The sequence below is a fragment of the Pseudopodoces humilis genome, chromosome 15 (assembly GCF_049639895.1).
Source record: "Pseudopodoces humilis isolate 2021_Gansu_Grassland_sample_001 chromosome 15, ASM4963989v1, whole genome shotgun sequence".
Classification (NCBI taxonomy): Eukaryota; Metazoa; Chordata; class Aves; order Passeriformes; family Paridae; genus Pseudopodoces; species Pseudopodoces humilis.
The window spans coordinates 5,333,693-5,351,240 of NC_142214.1; the positions used below are offsets into that span (position 1 = coordinate 5,333,693).

General features: G+C 58.0%; 2 protein-coding genes across 4 annotated transcripts; both read right to left on the reverse strand.

Annotated features, from left to right (window-relative positions):
- Window positions 1–1,061: 1,061 nt before the first annotated feature.
- On the reverse strand, window positions 1,062–11,530 carry LOC102101906 (protein Wnt-11b-2-like). Of its 3 annotated transcripts, none has more exons than XM_088062796.1 (5): window positions 11,484–11,530; window positions 4,513–4,733; window positions 3,848–4,125; window positions 2,841–3,133; window positions 1,062–2,138 (listed from the first exon to the last, which is right to left on the reverse strand). In XM_088062796.1, the coding sequence occupies exons 2-5, from the start codon at window positions 4,634–4,636 to the stop codon at window positions 1,964–1,966; spliced, it is 870 nt and encodes a 289-aa protein (XP_087918922.1). In that variant the 5' UTR covers window positions 4,637–4,733; window positions 11,484–11,530; the 3' UTR covers window positions 1,062–1,963. The 3 variants fall into 3 exon arrangements, with proteins under 3 accessions (XP_087918922.1, XP_087918921.1, XP_005526294.1); XM_088062795.1 differs by lacking the exon at window positions 11,484–11,530 and adding an exon at window positions 5,825–6,611; XM_005526237.2 differs by lacking the exon at window positions 11,484–11,530 and adding an exon at window positions 4,823–4,929.
- LOC102102087 (transforming growth factor beta activator LRRC32-like) lies at window positions 11,493–14,523 on the reverse strand. Its single transcript, XM_005526238.2, has 2 exons — window positions 13,989–14,523; window positions 11,493–13,449 (listed from the first exon to the last, which is right to left on the reverse strand). The coding sequence occupies exons 1-2, from the start codon at window positions 14,091–14,093 to the stop codon at window positions 11,503–11,505; spliced, it is 2,052 nt and encodes a 683-aa protein (XP_005526295.1). The 5' UTR covers window positions 14,094–14,523; the 3' UTR covers window positions 11,493–11,502.
- Between the last annotated feature and the right edge of the window lie 3,025 nt (window positions 14,524–17,548).

The window sequence follows — 17,548 nt, forward strand, 5'->3', positions numbered from 1 at the left end:
GCATTGAAGCAATCCTAATTTAGTACCTGCAGCCCTCCGGACTAAGAAACTGCGGCTGTTTTGCAGCCTGGCAGCTGAAACTCCTTTTTCTGAGGAATGCCGGGCTCTGACCCCTAATTGCATTTTAAAAGGAAAACTCGAGATAGCTTCTGGCCTTGGGCAGCTGCGGTTTTCCAGGCGCTCCTGGGAGGGAGATGGCAGCAGGCAGAGCCAGTCGATGGCACATCTACAACTGATAACGAGAGTTAACTCCCTCCTGGCACTCCCCGAGCTCAACTTCCAGCCCCTGCATCCTCTCCAGCCACCTCTGATTCCTCCCCTGCCCTCACAGAAACCTGGAGCACATTAAGGCGAGGGGATGTTTTACGAGAAAAACTCGTGAATTGGTTCCGTGACCCAGCAGAGACCATTAAAAATGATGGAATAGATATAGAAATGAGTAATCGTCCAGCTGGGCTCGGGCTGAGCGCGGCCAGCTCCAGTCAATGGGAACCGAAAATAAAGCGGAGCTGCTGGAGCCTCCAGGCAATGCTGGGAGCTGCAGGAATCCACCCGAGGATTCCCATCCCATTTACCTGTCCTCCTGATGCTGTGGAGTCTCTCCAGCACCTGTTTGGACTCATCCTTTCCCTCCAAAGGCTGCTCCAGCAGGGATCTCATCCCATCCAAGCTCTTGGCCAGATTCTCTGCTAAAGGCAGTGTGGGAGACCCCATCCCTGGCTCCCAACCCCTTGCTGTTCACACACACCCTTGGCTCATCCAGCCCACATTCCCAAGGATCAGAAAATAACCCTGGACTGTCACAGTTTCCAGCACCAGCCCTGAATCCCAGGCAGCCGGAGACCTGAGGAAGCAGGGGATAAAACAGCAGCAGAGGAAGGCAGGGATCTGTAATTAAAGGCAAATCTGAGCCAGTGAGAAGCAGAAAGAGTTGAAATTGAGCTGATCCTCAGATGTGTGAAAGGAAAAGTGTGGACATAGGGCTTTATGGACAGAAGGCTCTCCTTACAGCCTCTTTCTCCAGGACCTGGAGGAAAGATTGTGCTAGAAAACAAGGCACAGAGAGTAAAAACATTTATTTAAAAACACACACCAGAATCCCCCTTACAGGAAGTACAGAAATTAAAGGTTATTTCTTGCTTCCCCAAGGCTCTGGAGTTGTGTCCCCTCTCCAGGCCAGAATTCCAACACACCTGGTCCCAAAGGGTGAAAGGAATGGCTGAAGACCTCAGTGGGCCAGGAGGAGGGGCAGGAGGGACAAGCCACGAGAATTTCAGGTATTGGGTGGGCTCCCACCCCTGACATGGGGACAGAAGGTGCGGTGGCTGGGTTGTGAACACACAGTCAGGGGTGGCTTTGCCAGGCTGCCCAGTTTTGGCAGCCCCCAGCAGCTCTCCTGTCCCTGGTGTCTCTGCCATCAATGAGAGCAGCAGCATCTCCATGCAAATGGTCTCCACTGGGATGCTGCCAAGGGCCCTGGAGCAGTGTTTTCCCCTGAGGAGGAGCATCCTGGATGAGCCCACAGTAGAATCCTGTTCCCAAAGGAGCTGCCCATGACCCCTCACCCGAAGCAGCAGCGTTTCATCCCTGCAGCCTTCTCCCAGTGGATAACTCTACTCCTTCCATCCATCACTCCTGGCTTTCAGGCTGCTGTCAGAATCCTCCTGCAAAGGGACAATGGCAGCCCAGGGTCCCCATTCTCCCTGGAGAAAGGGGCCTGTGGAATGATCAATGGCTTTTCCCAGCTGGAGACAAAGGGCTGGCCACTGACCAGCTGCAGGAGGGCAGCTCTTTGTCCTGCCATGAGGTCTGGGTTGGAAAGGACTTCCCAAAATCTCTCAGTCTGAGGCTCTCCATGAGAGACCAGGCTTCCTGCACGGCCTCCTCCTTGCTGGGGGCATCCCTTGGGACAGGCTCCTGGTGTCCAGCCATGCCTGGTGGGTGCCAGCACGGCTTCTCCTCCTTATTTGCAGACGTGTCTCTGCAGGCTGCGCCGGCAGCGCCTGCACACCACGGAGCAGCACCAGCGGTAGCGGCAGTGGCAGCGCTCCTGCACCTCCTCTGTGTAGGTGTTGTAGCCACGGCCACAGCAGAGCAGGTCACAGCTGTCACTGCCCACAGAGCTCCTGTTGCACGGCCTGTAGAGAGATGGGGGAGCTGGGGACCAGCCCTCCCAGGCCCTGGCCTCTCCCAGAGGTGCTGTGCTCAGAGCAGGATCATGGAATCATGGAACGGCTGGGTCGGAAGGGACCTAAAAGATCATCCTGTGCCACTCCCTGCCAGGGGCAGGGACATCTTCCACAGGTCCAGACTGCTTCAAACCCCATCCAGCCCGGCCTTGAACACTTCCAGGGATGTGTCCATTCCACAGCTTCTCTGGGCACCCTGTGCTGGGCCCTCCCCACCCTCACAGGGAAGAATTCCTTCCCAATATCCCATCTAACCCCATTAGTGGGAAGCCATTCCCTGTGTCCTATCCCATCCCTTGTCCAAAGTCCCTCTCCAGCTCTCCTGGAGCCCCTTCAGGCACTGGAGGGGGCTCTGAGGTCTCCCTGGGGCCTCCTCTTCTCCAGGTGAGCACCCCCAGCTCTCCCAGCCTGGCCCCAGAGCAGAGAGGCTCCAGCCCTCAGAGCAGCTCCATGGCCAGACATGGCCTTGTTGAACAATGCCTGTCTCGTGCTGGGGGCCTGACCTGGGTGCAGCAGAGCAGGTGGGGTATCACAAGACAGGGATTCAGGGATCTGCTGCAAGCTCACCCCAGCCCATCCACATCAGCTTCCCAGGACACTAAAACCCAGCAGTACAGGCACTCCTGGAATCAGAGGATGAGCTCTTCCTACCTGTCCTGTGTCCCCAGAGAACCCAGCTGGGGGTTTGGGGTGCAGTAGTCAGGAGAGTTGATGAGATAAACCAGATCCATCTCTGTCACTGGCCTGGCATCCCCTTCCTTGGCAATCAGCTGCTTCCTGGGCCCCACGAGCCGATGGGTCACCTTGAGGGCTGCCAGGTACCTGGATTTGAGGTCAGAGGCGATTTCGCCCAGGTCTGGCAGCCCTTTCCAGCAGGTCTTCACTGAGCAGGAGCCTGAAACCCCGTGGCATTTACACCTGGTATCCAGGGAGTCACTGAGCACCTGCAGAGCACAGGGAAACAGCTGAGTTTGATCTCTCCTGGTACCACCCCAGGGACTGACTCCCAAGGGCACCCGTGGGAAGTCTCAAGGGAGCTCAGAGCTGGATATAACGGGGCAATCAGGGGTTCAGCCCTGCTTCAATCCCTTCTGATGAGAACCTGATCCTTGGGGAACTTCCCAGGGGAGCTGGCAGAGGGGCTGGAGGCTTCCCAAGCCTCACTTGGAGAATAGGAGTGGATGGAAAATCGAAGACTGGATGGGCTGGGGAGCCCAGCCAGAGCAGGGCAGGACAAGCCCTGTTTCCAGTGAGAAGGGTGGAAAGAAGCACGGGGAGTACTGGTGTGAAATATCAGATAACTGGGAACACTGGTGTGAAGTGTCAGAAGTGCTGGCTGTGGAAGGGGTGTGGGATGGCTGGGGGCGGGCAGCAGTGTGTGTGTGTGTGTGCCCGCTCACACACTTCTTAACCATTTTGTTGCCTCCTCATGTTCAGGACATCCCAAAAACCTGTCTGGCACCTGCTGCCTTAAACGAGGGACCTCTGCCTCTGCTGCGAGGGGTGCCGGGCTCCATCTATCCCAGGGGGCTCAGACCCACTGTGTGCCCCACTGCAGAGTCCCAGCGGGCTCACACACCCCATCCCAGACCTCAGCAGCCCCGGTGGGCTCCGCATCCCCCATCCCAGCCTGCAGAGCCCCGGGGTCCCGCACGCACCGCCCGTCCCACGGCTCCGTTGTGCCGGTTCACGGCCCTGAGCCCGGGCGTGCCGCCGGTGCCGGCTCTGCCGGAGCCCTCGGTGAAGGCAGCTCCGAGCTGGAGGCCGTGGCTCAGGTTGTCGCCGCAGCCGCCCCAGCGGGAGCCGGGCACGGGGGGCTCGGAGGGGCCGGGGCCGCAGGAGCACAGCGGGAGCTCTCCGGAGGAGCAGGAGCGAGCGATGCCCTGGGCCACGGCCGCCGCTGCCAGGGCGTGCACGAAGGCGGCTTCCCGTGTTCCTGCGGAGAAAACAGGAATATTTCCTTCCTCCCTGCCCAGCCGGACTCTTCTCTGGCACATCTCACCGCTCCAGGAGTTTTTATTTCGTCTTGCAGCAGGACGAACCCAAGGCCTCTCAAGTTTTGCTTTTTAACCTGTGCTCCCTGTATCAACCTGCCCCTATCCCCACCTCTTCCCCTCTTTCTTTTGGAGCCTCTGGCAGCTGTTTGAAATGGAACTTACTTGTCTGTCACCTCCCCCAGGTGGAGCTTGCACAGGATTAGCACCACGTGAAGGCAGGATATTTACCCCAAAACAGAAAACCCAGGGCAGAGGAGACCCCGCCAGCCCGGGATGCTCCCGGGGCAGAGCGGCAGCAGCGACTCTGCGGGAGGAGCATCCCTTACCTGTGAGCAGCTCCGGGCCGAAGCTGGGGGCACGCCGGATGGAGGAGCAGTTCCACCTCATGTCTGCAAAGCTCTGCTGGCACAGCTCCTGCGTCCGGCGGGCAGCCCGGACGATGCTGGGCATCACCTCCAGGTGCCGGCGGCACAGCTGCAGCTGCTCCGGCAGCAGCAGCCGGCAGTGCTGGCTCTCGTTCCAGGCCACGCCGCTGTCTGCCAGCCCGCTGTGGGGAGAGCTGGGGTCACCGGGGGGGGCCACAGCGCCCCGAGGGACCGCCAGGAGGGGCTCTGGAGGGAGAGGTTCCCTACTCACAGCCACTGGATGGCTGCGGAGAGGCCCAGCTGGCACAGCAGCGCGGTGGCAGCGGCGGCGGGGCGGCCCATGGCCGGGAATGGGGCTGGGATGGGGCTGGGACAGGGACTGGGAGCAGGGCTGGGACCGCTCGGCCCCACCACCCCTTTTATAGCAGAGGTGGTGGCGGGTCCTGCCCCCCGGCGAGGGGAACAAAGGCGGTTTCGGTGCCATTCACAGGGTTAGGGACAAGGAGGGGCTGGAGGGAGGTCCAGCTGTCATTAGCAGTGACCGTCCCCAAACAGCGCCCGGGAGGGGGTTGAGGGATGAGCCGCTTCCCCCAGCACTGCCAAGGCCACCACTGACCATGTCCCCACAGTGCCACGTTCACGTGGATTTTAAATCCCTGCAGGGATGTGACTCCACCACTGCCCCGGGCAGCCCTTTCCATGAGAAATTTTCCCTAATATCCAATTAAATCTCCCCTGGCATAGCTGGAGGCTGTGTCCTCCTGTCCTGTCTCTTGTCCCCTAGGAACAGAGCCTGCCCCCGTCTGCACCCTCCTTTAGGGTCAGCACAGGCTCATAATTTTTTTTTTTCTTGTTTTCTTTACAAAAAGATTGAAAAAGCACATTTTCCTTGACCCAGAGGAGTGCACATCCCTGAGCTGGCACAGGCACCAGCCCCGAAGTGTCAGCAGGGGCTGCCCAAGGTGCCGTGGCAGGGCACCAGGGCTGGTCACAAGATGCATTTCTCGGGATCTCTCCCTCCTACAAGTACAAAACCAAAAGTGCTGCTGGGAGCCCGTGAGGAACCAGGTAGGCCGGGATTTTCCCACGCTGGGAAGTGACATTTGACACAAGCCCAGCTGACCCCAGGTTTTTGGAAAGGGTCACAGGTTGAAACCCACTTTTTAGGCTTTCACTTTCTCCCTGGCTGTGCCACTTCCCCTCTCTCTGGAAGGTGCTTTTCCTTGACAGAACCAAGCTGGGGGTTGCTTGTCACCCCCCTGTGACCTCTCACCTTGACAGGACGTGCCTGGATGGTTGAGCTTTGTCCCCTTGTGACCTTCCTTTGATTTGGGATCACACGCAATAAAACCAGGACACGCGGCTCGAGTCGTCCTTCCCAAACGATTCCCTCGGGATGCAAAGGGGGAGGAAGGGTCCCAGGTCATTCCTGAATCCCAAGCAGTTACCAGGGGATTGGTTAAATGGCTGAGAGAAAAGGAGGAGCACAGGGATAACCCAAGTCTGTATTCCCTAAACACCAAAGCTGGTGTCTTGGATTCCTTCCCTTGTGGCTTCCAGCTAAACTCCTCCTCAGGGTGTGGATGGTGTCTTGTTTTGGGACTTGGAGGGTCTCCAGGGGGTTTCCAGGACAATGCTGGGGTTGGATGGCAGCTGGGAAGGCACCTGAGTTTCCAGGGGGGTCCTAAGGGTCAGGAAAAGGTGCTGGAGGGCAGGAATGCAGAGGAACCACTCCAGGATGGGCTGGCAGGAGGGAATTCCCTTCAAAGGTGATGGGAGCTGTGATCAGCACCAGGACAGGGGCCTGAGTCCGACCCCATCCCTTCCTTTGGGATGGGAATTCACCCTGGGAACTGGGCAAGGGAAGCAGGGCCAGCACAGGGAACTGTGCACCAATGTTACAGGCTGCCACCTCCCACCAGAGGTATTTTTACCAACCCCTCTTCACAGGAAAATCTTGCAATAACTGAGTAGCAGGAAAACCACAAACCTTTCCTTTTAAAGCAAAGCCAGCCCTCCTTTGAACGTCAATTCCTCTTTTTAGCTCAATCCTTGGAACAACTGGAGGGTGAGTGCTAAAAATACCCCTTCCTTCCCCTTCCAAGCTGGGCTGGCCCTGAGGGAAGGAGCGAGGCAGGAGGGGATTCCCAGCCCAGGAGAGGCTTCCCTTCCCCAGCTGGGGCTTCACTGGCAGTGGGGAGACCAAAGGAGCCGGGAGAACATCGGGAGAGGTCCGTCCCCCCTGCCTGGTGTCGGTCACCCTGGGGACACAGGGAGGGGACAGCTCTAGGAGGGGCTAAAGGGGCAGAGCTGGGGCTGGGTCAGAGCTCCAGGGATGAGGCTTTAGTGGAGGAACAGCAAAGAGTTGTCCTAGAGGGCCAAAGGTTGGTGTCCCTCACTCCTGGGACTCGGATGGGGCCAAAGCAAACACCTGTGAGTGGTTTGTGACCCGTGTGAGCACACGGGGTCCCCGTGCACTGGCCCAGCTCCCAGGCTCAGGAGGGGCAGATCCAGGGACCTTCCCAGGGTTTCCCTGCTATCAAAGTGTCCCCTCAGGCCCCGGTGGCCCCGGTTCCCCACCCCACTCTCACCTACTGACCGGCCCTGAGGGGAGCCACATCCCTTTGGGGCTGTGCCAGTGTGGTGACAGTGACACAGGGGCTGGTGGCACGTGGTTGTGTGGCACTGGTGTTCCAGCTCCTGGCACAGACCAGGGGCTGGGGATGAGATTCCTGTGCTGGTGGACACTGGGAGCATCCCGTCCCCTCTAGAGGCTGGGGACAGTGGGACGGTCACCCCGGGTGGCAGGAGCCCTTCCTGCCACGGAGCTCAGGGAAACCATCCTCTTCCTCTTCCCAGAGAGCACCGAGTGGGGGTGGCAGGGACCTGATCCTGCAGAGCCACCTCCCAGTGTCACCCGACCCCGCAGCGTCCCAAATCTGGGAATGGGGACAGCAGATCCGCATCAGCGGTGAGGACACGACACGGGGTGACGCCTCCCCCTGTGCCCGTGTCCCTGTGCAGGCAGCCCAGGCACAGCTGGCACAGCTGGCAGGGAGGATCCAGCTGCAGAACATGTGGCAGCATCTGTCCCCCCAGCCGGGGAGGTGACGCTGCAGAGGGCTCTGCAAGGCAGCAGGGACCTGGGGTGACATGTTCCACATCCGCCACTCCCCGAGATGGAGATCCCAGCCCGGCCACGGCTCCAGCAGAGGAGCAAGAGTGGCATGAACGACACGCCCGGGCTGGGAAGAGCTGCCAGGGGAACTGTGCCAGTCACGGAGCTGTGGCAGGAAGGGATAATGGGAAGCAGCCCGAAGGATGGGAGAGACACAGGGCGGTGTCCTGGAGGTGCCACCAGCCTCTTGTCCCATCCCAAAGCCACAGAGAAAGCGCCACATTCACCAGGAGCACATCCCAGGCAGCCAGAACATGGCACGAGGATGTGCCTCGATGAGATCAAAAGGATTTGGGAATGGGCACTGCAGCAATATCAGGGAAAATAAAAGAAATGGTACCTCCAGCAGCCCTCTGGAAGGGGATTTATCTTCAGCTGGGTGAAAGGACTCGTTATCTTATCAGGACTGGGGAGATTTAGGTTAATTTAGGCTCTGTCTGAGCACAGAGGAGGAGAAACGCTCTCCTCGCCTCTTTCTGCCCGGCTGGGGTGGCCTGAGGAGAGGGATCTGCCAGGCACTTCCCGGGATATCCTTCAGCTCCTGCAGCAGATGAAGCTCTGGACCATGAAAAAAAGGGGGGAAAAAAGAAAAAAAAATAGGAGAAAAAGGGGAAAAGAAAAACTGCTGTAATTGAAGTGAGTTGAGGGAAGGTAATTTCCACCTGGGTTAGTGAAACAGCTCGGTGGAAATTCTTGATAAAAATCTCCTCTTCTTTGAAAATGCAGATCCAGGGAAATGTGAAAGCTTTCCACTGGAAAGAATGAGTTTCGCTGGATTTCTCAACCAGTTCTCTAGAAAATTTGTCAATGGTCACAACATTTTAATCACTGCTGCTTTTTTTTGTCAGACCAAAATTTACACTCCTGCCGCCTTCCAGCCTGACATGAAAATGCAACATTTTTGGCATCGCCGCTTTATTTGTTCAAAATTTAATATTCTACAGATCTTTTGCCCTCCTTCTGGATCAAGAAAGCACTGGAGATGCCAAGACACGCCTGGGATAGGGAAACCATTTCCCCTAAAGCACGGGAAGCTCCGGATGAGGAGCAGTGCAGAACTCGGAACAGACTCTGGGTTTCTCTTGGCTTCGTGCTGGTTCTGGGGACACAAACGTGGTTTGGTGCCACCCCACTGTCCCCTGGGCCAGCACAGGCTCACCCCATGTCATGCTCCTGGCCAAGCTGTTCCTGGGGCTGGAAGAAGGGGACATTGCTCTTGGATTCAATCCTTCCACCAGAGCACAACCTGGAATCCCATTTTCCTTTGAGTCAGGGGACGCACACGTACATCAGCAATGGTGATAACCCAACACCATTGCCCTGGCTCATTTTCCACACCTTCACAGCCTCCTCTTAGCCTGGGAAGTTCTCCCTCCTTCCCCTGGGCTTTACAGAATCCTTAGGGTTGGAAAAACCCTCTGAGATCCAGTCCTGTTATTTGGGAGCTTTTCCTGTGGGTTAAAACCAGCCCCAGGATTCTCCCTGCCCTGTTTTTAATGCATTTTCCAGCAGATGCCTCAATCCCCAGAGAAACTTCAGGACCAGCAGCCGCTGTCCCCAAGTGCCACTGCCCTGAAGGGGTCAACCCCTGCCAGCTGCTGCTCCGCGGGGACACGACACTGGATAAACACGGCTGGGGACACTCAGGATGCCCGAGGCAGCGCCTGGCACCGGGTGCCGGCAGCACATGGTGTCCCTGAGCACCCGGTGGTACGTGGTGTCCCCGCCCGGCCCCAGTGTCCCCGCCCGGCCCCAGCTCCCAGCTCGAAGCGAGGAAGATGCTGGTGGGAGCAGCAGCACAAAGCCAGGACATCTCCCGGGGCCACGAGTGGGAAGCACAGCCTGGGAAGGGGTAAGACGAGGAGCAGAGGCCGCAAAAATGCACCAGAAACACCCAGTGAAGGCACTCGGGGACCTGAAGTGTCCCTGCAATGTCACCGAGCGCTGGGGCAGGAGGCTGGCACGGCATCGGGGCTGAGCTCACCCACCTGGAAAAGCAAATCCCTGCCCCAGGGACAGTCTGAACTCACCTGGGGACACCGGGAAAGCAAATCCCTGCCCCAGGGACAGTCTGAACTCACCTGGGGACACCGGGAAAGCAAATCCCTGCCCCAGGTACAGTCTGAACTCATCCGTGGACACCGGGAAAGCAAATCCCTGCCCCAGGGAGCTCAGGTGTCACCTAAGCACAGGGGACAGTGCTGGGGAGAAGCCCCAGGTGGGCACAGCAGCTGCTGGGACACTCCATGCCCAGAGCCCGGCTCCCCAGGGACAGCAGCTGGGGACAGCACTGGGGATGGAGCTGGGAAGCAGCGGGATGGGAGAGGACAAGGGTTGTGGTGGCTGTGGCATGGGGGTCATGACCTGAGGGGGACAGGAGCTCCAAGGGGAAGGGGGTGTGTGGGAGCAGGAGATCCAGCAAACAGCAGCCCTGGAGGGGGAGGATGGGTTTCCTCCTGTCCCCAGGGTCCTACAGGGTGGTGACACACAGTGACAGGCGCCTCTGCCACAGCCACTTGCTGTGGCAGGGCTCTGCATCAGAGGGAAACTGAGGCAGGGGTGGAAATGTGGGAGCCACCAAAGTCACCAGGGGTCCTAGAGCTCTATTCCCAGTACAGGAAGCTGAAGCCCTGACATATTTTACACCAAAAATGCCCTTTTTGCTTCCCAGTAAAACCATGATAAGCTTGAGAGGAAAAAAAAAAAAAAAGGAAGAAAATGAAGCAGTTGGGATTTTAAGTAACTTCCAAGCCTTTTTGTTCCCACAGAGCCAACCCACCAGGTGTGTGGAGGTGACTGGACCCAGCTGGGGACTTCCAAGGTGGAACCAAATGGGTGTGAAACGTTTAAGGTTTCACTGCAGCCTCAGTTTTATACTTCCTGGAGCTGGCCCAGCCTGTCAGGTGCTCCCACTCTGCCCTGGGAAGCTGGACAGGTCACTCAAGGGAGAGATGGACACCACCACACAGAGACAATCCCACTCAACACCTCCTCCTGCTGCCTTCCTGAGCTGGGGTCTGAGCCCCAGGATCACCCCTGGCTTTGGGGGGTGCTCAGAGGGTGCCAAACCCCTCCAGGACCATGACTTGGGCAGCATTTACCTCATGCTGGGACCAGCTGTCTCTGCCACCCTCACCTCGGGGGTCCTGGCACTGCAGGTGGGACACCTTGTGCCAGCCAGGGACAGCACAGACCCCCAGTTCTCCCATTCCCACTATCCCAGTGGCTGAGGACAGGGTGGAACTTCTCCCAGCATCCGCAGCAAGGAAAGGCACAGTGAGGTGAGCATGGTTCCACAGAAACCCCCTCCCCACCCTGGCACTGCCAGCCACCAGCAAGCACCATTCCCATTCCCTCCTGCTTCTCCCTGGATCTGGGAATGCTTCAGGAGAGCTATTAAACCTTCTTAAAGGGGCTGCTGGGCAAGCTGGGAAACACCCAGGTGGCCCCAAAGGAGACAATTCCCATCCAGCTGAGTGTGATGTGGGGGAAGGGGGGTGCTCAATGCAGCCAGCCCAGGGCTTGGTTTCCCAGTAGTGGGAATGTGTGATGGCACCCCAAATTCCATGTTTAACTTCTGGCAGGGATCAGAGAGGATGTGGGAATCTCCTTTCAGGAGAAGGGGAGGTGGCTCAGAGCCCAGCACCCACCACACTCCTGTCACTGGGTTCACAAATCACACAGGTACCAGGGAGACCTAAACCACAATAATATTATTAATATTAATATTATTAATAATAATTAGAGTTCTGACCGATGGCTGCAGGTCTGGGCTATACTTGGGTAATGCTGTCAGCTGGCCTCTCCTCAGCTGGCTCCTTTCCTTTGGGATGGGGCTGGAAGACTCCCACCCTGTTGCTCCCGAGTCCCGCACATCCCGGAGCCTTCCGCCCTTTCCTCAGGAGGCAGAAAGCCCAGGCAGCGAGGAGGGAAAGGCTCACCAGGGCCACGAGCAGAGCCAGGGAGGCAGTGGCCTCGGACTGGGGACAGATCCAGCGGGGAGTGCCGGTGATCCTGGCCGAGATGTTCTGGCTGTGCTCCTGGAAGACACAGCGGGCTTGGGGCAGGTCCGGCACGGCCACGCCGGCCACACGCAGCGTGTCCAGCCAGCCCAGAGAGCAGCAGCTCCAGGGGTTCCCAGCCACCAACACTGCCCTCAGGCTGTGGGACCAGCTCCCAGCTGTTCCCAAGCTCTGCAGGTGGTTATTCCGAATGTCCAGGCTCTCCAGCGGGGAGCAGGAGAGCCCCGTGGGCAGCAGGCTCAGGTGGTTGCCCGACAGGTCCAGCACTCGGAGAGTGCCCAGGCAGGGCAGCGCTGCTTGGCCCTCGTCCATCTGGTTGTCCCTCAGAGAGAGCTCCTGCAGGGACAGCTCCAACCCCCCCAGCGCTCCCATGGGCATGGACAAGTCCCTGTTTCCAGACAGGTCCAGGGAGAGCAGCGGGGTCCGGTTGAAGGCGTGGGGCTGCAGCCTGGAGATGTTGTTCTTGGACAGGCTCAGGTGCTTCAGGTGAGGTACGTTGTAGAAGGGGGTGCAGGTGTCTCCGGAGGCTGACGTGTGAGAATCCCCTCCCAAATCCCTTCCCTGGTCACTCCCTTGGCTCTCACAAGGCTGGAGGCTGTTGGAGCTCAGATCCATGGATTCCAGGTGAGGCAGGGAATCGAAGAACCAGCGTGGCAGCACACGGAGGGCGTTGCTTTGGAGGTCCAGCCAGTGCACGGACAGCTCCGTGCCATTGGAGGCAGACTCCCTGGCCACGTCCTGGAGACAGTTCCTTGCCAGGCTGAGGCTGTGCAGGGAGCCCAGGCTGTGGAAGAAGGAAAATGGGAACAGCTCCAGGCGGTTATTGCTGAGATCCAGGTCAGCCACGTGTGTCAGAGCGGCCACAGGACGCACGGTCCTGTTGAACCTCTGCATCTCCTTGTAGAGCAGGACAAACTCCCTGGGATGGGGTGAGCCTGGGAGCAGGGAAGCAATGAGGTTGCTGGAAAGGTTTAAGTGTGTGAGATCATGGGCTCTGGGGAGCTCTGGAAAAGAGAGGAGTCTGTTATGGCTCAAGTCAAGCACTCGGAGCAGGTAGGGCTCTGCTCCCTCCTCCTCAGAGGAGAAGAGCTCCAGGGCGTTGTGGCTGAGGTTTAAAACTCGCAGCTGCGTGAGGCTGAAGCCAGAGACACAGTGGAGGGAATTCAAAGCCAAGTTCAGCACCTCCAGCTCTTCCAGAGGCTCAAAAGCTCCCTCCTGGATCTCCATGATGTAGTTGTTGCTGAGGTCGAGCTGGCGCAGCCGCGGTGAGTTCCGGAAGGTCCCTGCCAGGAGCTTGGTCATCGTGTTCCCTGAGAGATCCAGCACCCGCAGGCTGGTGAGGTTGCTGATGTACCAGCTGGCCATGTGGCTCTCCAGGTTATTCACAGACAGGTCCAGGACCTCTATATTCCTGAGCAGATGGAAAGCTTCCCCGTTAGCCAAGTAATTCCGGTCCAGGCGGTTCGATCCCAGGAGGAGCGAGCGCAGCCGAGGCAGCTGAGCCAGGGCGGTGGCTGATACAGCTTCCAGCTGGTTGAAGCACACATCCAGGTACTCCAGCTGCCCAAATCCTGGCATGTTGCTGCCTGACAGGGTTTGGATGAAGTTGTTGGAGAGTTCAAGGTACTTAATTCCTTGGCCAAGCTCCTTGGGAAATTTCCGCAGGCCAACTCCTTTGCAAGACACTTTCGTGGGGCTCTGTGGAGAGACAGGAGAGGTGTGAATGGGGGGGAGGCTACAACCACAGCTCCAGGCCAGCCAGCTGCTGTCCAAGATGGGCATGAGAAGTGGGAATGAGCACTGCTACCCCTTCCCAAGCCCAGCTGGTCCAGAGCATCCCTGTTTAGGCAGAGGAAGGGGTGCTGTGTAGGCTCCAGCTCTCCCCTCACTCATGTTTCCTCTGAAGTTGGGAACCTGGATGGGGAGCAGCTGATTTCTTTCTGGGGTGACAGAAACCTGCTGTTCCCCATCCAAGCCTCACTGGAATCCCTGCACCCCCTCCTCTGAGCACCTCAGGCATGGCAGGGACGTGGGAGCAGCTGGATGCCAGGGACCACCTCACAGGAGACCAGCTCCAAGGCAGGAGAACAGAGGAAAAGCTGTGAAAGTTAAAGAGACGAGGGCTGGAGGGAGGTGAGAGCCACAGGGAGGAGATCCAGATCCAGAGGGATGCTGGCAGCCCCAGCCACGCTGCTGGAGCCATCCCAGCCCAGGTGCTCCTTGGAAAACAGCCTTACCTGCTGGCACAGCGGGGAGCTGGGCCTCGTCTCCGGGCTAGCCCGGGCTCTGAGGATGGACGGGAGCAGCCAGAGCAGGAAACATCCCCGAGCAGCCCAGAGCATGTTGGGCTGCGGGCGCTGCCAGCCCCGTCCCGCTCCTGCGGCGTCGCTGGCAGGCTGGGCAGGAGCCAGGCTCTGTATAAATAGGCTTCAGGATGGGATGGGGGAAGGAGATAAGGCATGTGGGTGTTCGTAGCTACGGAAGTGGGAAAAGAAAGACATCAGCTCGCAGAGGGGGAAAAACGGCACAAAGCCACAGGGAAGGGAAAGAGAAACGGCAGGACGGGGAGGAGGGAGCTCAGGTGGCCGGCTGGACCCGCTGTGACATCAAATGCCAGGAGGCAGAGGTGGCTCGTAGGAAAGCTGAGAGGCTTTGGGGGAGTTTCCCTGTGCCAGGGACAGGATGTGCCAGCTCCCGGGACACCAGGGGCAGCTGGTGATGGCTCTGCAGCCATCCTGAGCCAGGGACAGCTCCTGGCTGTGGGATCACCCGACTGGCACACCCCGGCAGTGACATTCCCTCCCCAGCCAGACCCGACCCGGAGCTGTGCCCCACCCACAGGGATCTTATTTTGTGGTGGCATCTCCGTGTCCCTGTGCCACCTAGTGCTGACACACTCCTTGGGGACATGCCCCTCATGCTTCACGGGGCACGGGCACTCTCTAAAATGCACAGTTTTGGGGTTTTTTGTTTCTTTTTTTTTTTTGGCTCAGTGTGGCCAATTCCATGTGAAGGAGCAACTCAGGCTGCTGAGGGGTTGTCCAAGGATGTGAAGCTTCAGCCACGGAGCTCATGCTCTAATCCTGGAGGTGCCTGGCAGGGAAAAGAAATAATAGATAGACATAAAATACATAAATAAATAAATACATAAATAAATAAAATAAAATAAAAATTATAATGATAATAGTAATAATGAAAAAATTTGAAAACAATAATAATGAAAATAATTAAAATAATTGTGTATATATATATATATATATATACAGTTACACATCTGAGTTACCCTTCACCCTCTGATAGCTGCCGTGGTGGGGGACACTTTGTCACCTCAGGATGTGACTCAGCCTTGAGCTGGCCGGGTGTCCCCAGCATCCAGGGCAGGCAGGACAGCGGTGACAGGCCAGGGACAGCGTTCTGGGCTGATGCCCTGCCGTGCCGGGGCTGGGCGAGGCTGGAGGCAGCTGTGAGCACACAGCACATCTGTGCAGATGTGAGCTCCTCCTGCCAGGGAAACACCGACCTCTGGATGACCCCCCCAGCCCTCCCAAAAGCGGAACCGGCCCCGGGCGCTCCAGCCTGGGCACGTCCAGCCCTGCCACGCCCGGGGAAGCCCGGCTTGTCCCCCTGCACCCCAACTGCTGGGCTTGGGTCTGCACGGTGACACAGCCCCTGTCAGCAGCTGAAAAGTCCCTGATTTGGATCTGGGGCTTCTACAGAGAATCCCTGGGCTGGGAACTCCCTTCGCAGGAGCTCCGGGTGTGGATCAGACCCGGCAAACACCGAGAGGTTTTTCTTGGATCGTGATAAAGGCAGAGTGAACCACACGGCCTGAACAGGGAGAGATCTGCTCTGAAACCAGCTATCCCGTGCTTCCTGAGCCCTCCACGACGGCCCCAGGGCTCCAGCAGGGTCTGTTGGAGGGATTCCCCGTTCCCCCAAGGATTTTGTGGGAGAAGTCTCCAAGGGGTGTGAGGAAGGAGCAGCAGGACTGGAGTGTGGAGGAAGCGGGGACAGAAGCACCTGCCCAGGTCACATCCACACTGTGGGTGCTGGGCTCCAGCCTGGCTGTTGGGAGCAGAAGGATTCCTGGTTATCCAGGTCCACTGGATCTGCCCTTCCTTCTGTGCATTCCCAGGGCATTCCTCAGCAGCTCTGATCCCAACAGGGACGGTGCCTCTCCCCCAGCCGTGAAGGATGGAGCTATCCCCTCCCAAAGCACAGTGTGGCTGTACAGACCTTCTCTGGGAGCTCCTGGAGTGCCTGGGGAGGGACATCCCACCGGGAACAGAAAAAAGCTCTGTTTGCCAAGGTCACCTGCAGCCAGCTCCAATTCCACGTCTCCAACTCACACTTTGGTTGGTGTGAGCACCAGAAAAATGTTCACACGTTCATTCCATGAAGGAATTGCTCCCTCCTGCTCTCCTCCTGCATCCCAAGGAATTGCTCTCTCCTCCAACACCCCGAGCACACACCAGAGGGGACAGCAACGCTCCGGCCTTTTACAGAGCAAAGGGATTCTCCCTCTGCCTCCCCCTGCCCGCAGCCACGGAGCACATCCCAGATCCTGCCAGCGGGGGACAAGGAATGCCAACTCCATCCCCGGCTCTCCCAACCCCCGTTATTTACAGCTGCCCCCAGCCTTGCTGCTCAGGCCTGTTCTAAAGCAGTCCTGTTAACGATTTGCTTCATGTTCTCACTGCACACAGTTGTCTCGCTTCATTCTTGTCACAGGAACATGTCCCTCTTAATCCATTTGAAAGGAAAGAAAACCACAGAGCCCAGTGAAGAGCCCCCAAGGCTCCTGCCCATCCCACATGTCGAGGCTGAAGGGAGGAGAAGCCACTAAAAAGCTGGAGCAGCCCATTTGTCACGCAGTTGTTTCCCGAAGTGCACGGCTCCTGTGAATAGCGAGGCCGCGGCCAACGCCGCTGCCCCGAGGAATTTTTGTCTCCCAATAACTGCAACACTTGGCAAGGGACATCACTCGCTAGGGATGGAGCCAGGAATGCTCCAGGCAGGGCGGGCCCTCGGTGGCCGCAGCACAGCTGGGACATGTCCCTCCCACACCCTGCAGGTGACCGTGAGCCACCTCTGCATGGAGCCAGCACCAAATCATGGAATCACAGGATTGGGCTGTGGGATCAAACAGTTCCACCCCCTGCCATGGGCAGGGATGCCTTCCACTGTCCCAGCCTGCTCCAAGCCCTGTCCAGCCTGGCCTTGGACACTTCCAGGGGATCCAGGGGCAGCCACAGCTTCTCTGGGCACCCTGTGCCAGGGCCTGCCCACCCTCACAGGGAAGAATTCCATCTCTATATCCCACCTAACCCTATCACTTCCCCTTGTCCTGTCCCTCTATCCCTTGTCCCAAGTGTCTCTCCAGCTCCCCTGGAGCCCCTTTAGGCACTGAGGTCCCCAAAACCTCCCCTGCTCCAGGCTGAAGATGCCACTTCTGGATTTGTCCCGTTTCTACACAGGCTGCAACTTCACTCCCCTCTTGAAAGCACAAACAGGCTCTGGAAAGAAACACAGGGAAACAAAACCCCAACCAAGCCAAGCAAGTGTGAGCCAAGGGCTGAGACAACAGAGCAATTTGTGCCTGTGCTTCAGCTCCAGAGCATCTTATGGCTTTAGGTCTCCCCAGCTGAGGGGAGGTAACGGGACAGAGTTGCTCAAGAAGCCAAAAGAAACAATAGTGTCCCAGCTCCTCTATTAGTCACCAGAAATCGAGTCATGACTAGACTCAGCAGGGCTCAGAGAAAAGAAAAAGTGGTGACTTCATGCTGGACTGGATTTT

Coding starts and splice junctions, on each gene's coding strand:
- LOC102101906 (XM_005526237.2), bottom strand. CDS start 4,893: ATGGGCCGCCCCGCCGCCGCTGCCACCGCGCTGCTGTGCCAGCTGGGC. Junction 4,734..4,822: donor TCCGCAGCCATCCAGTGGCT/GTGAGTAGGGAA, acceptor CTCTCCCCACAG/CGGGCTGGCAGACAGCGGCG. Junction 2,139..2,840: donor TCTCTGGGGACACAGGACAG/GTAGGAAGAGCT, acceptor ATCTCTCTACAG/GCCGTGCAACAGGAGCTCTG.
- LOC102102087 (XM_005526238.2), bottom strand. CDS start 14,093: ATGCTCTGGGCTGCTCGGGGATGTTTCCTGCTCTGGCTGCTCCCGTCC. Junction 13,450..13,988: donor GCTCCCCGCTGTGCCAGCAG/GTAAGGCTGTTT, acceptor GTCTCTCCACAG/AGCCCCACGAAAGTGTCTTG.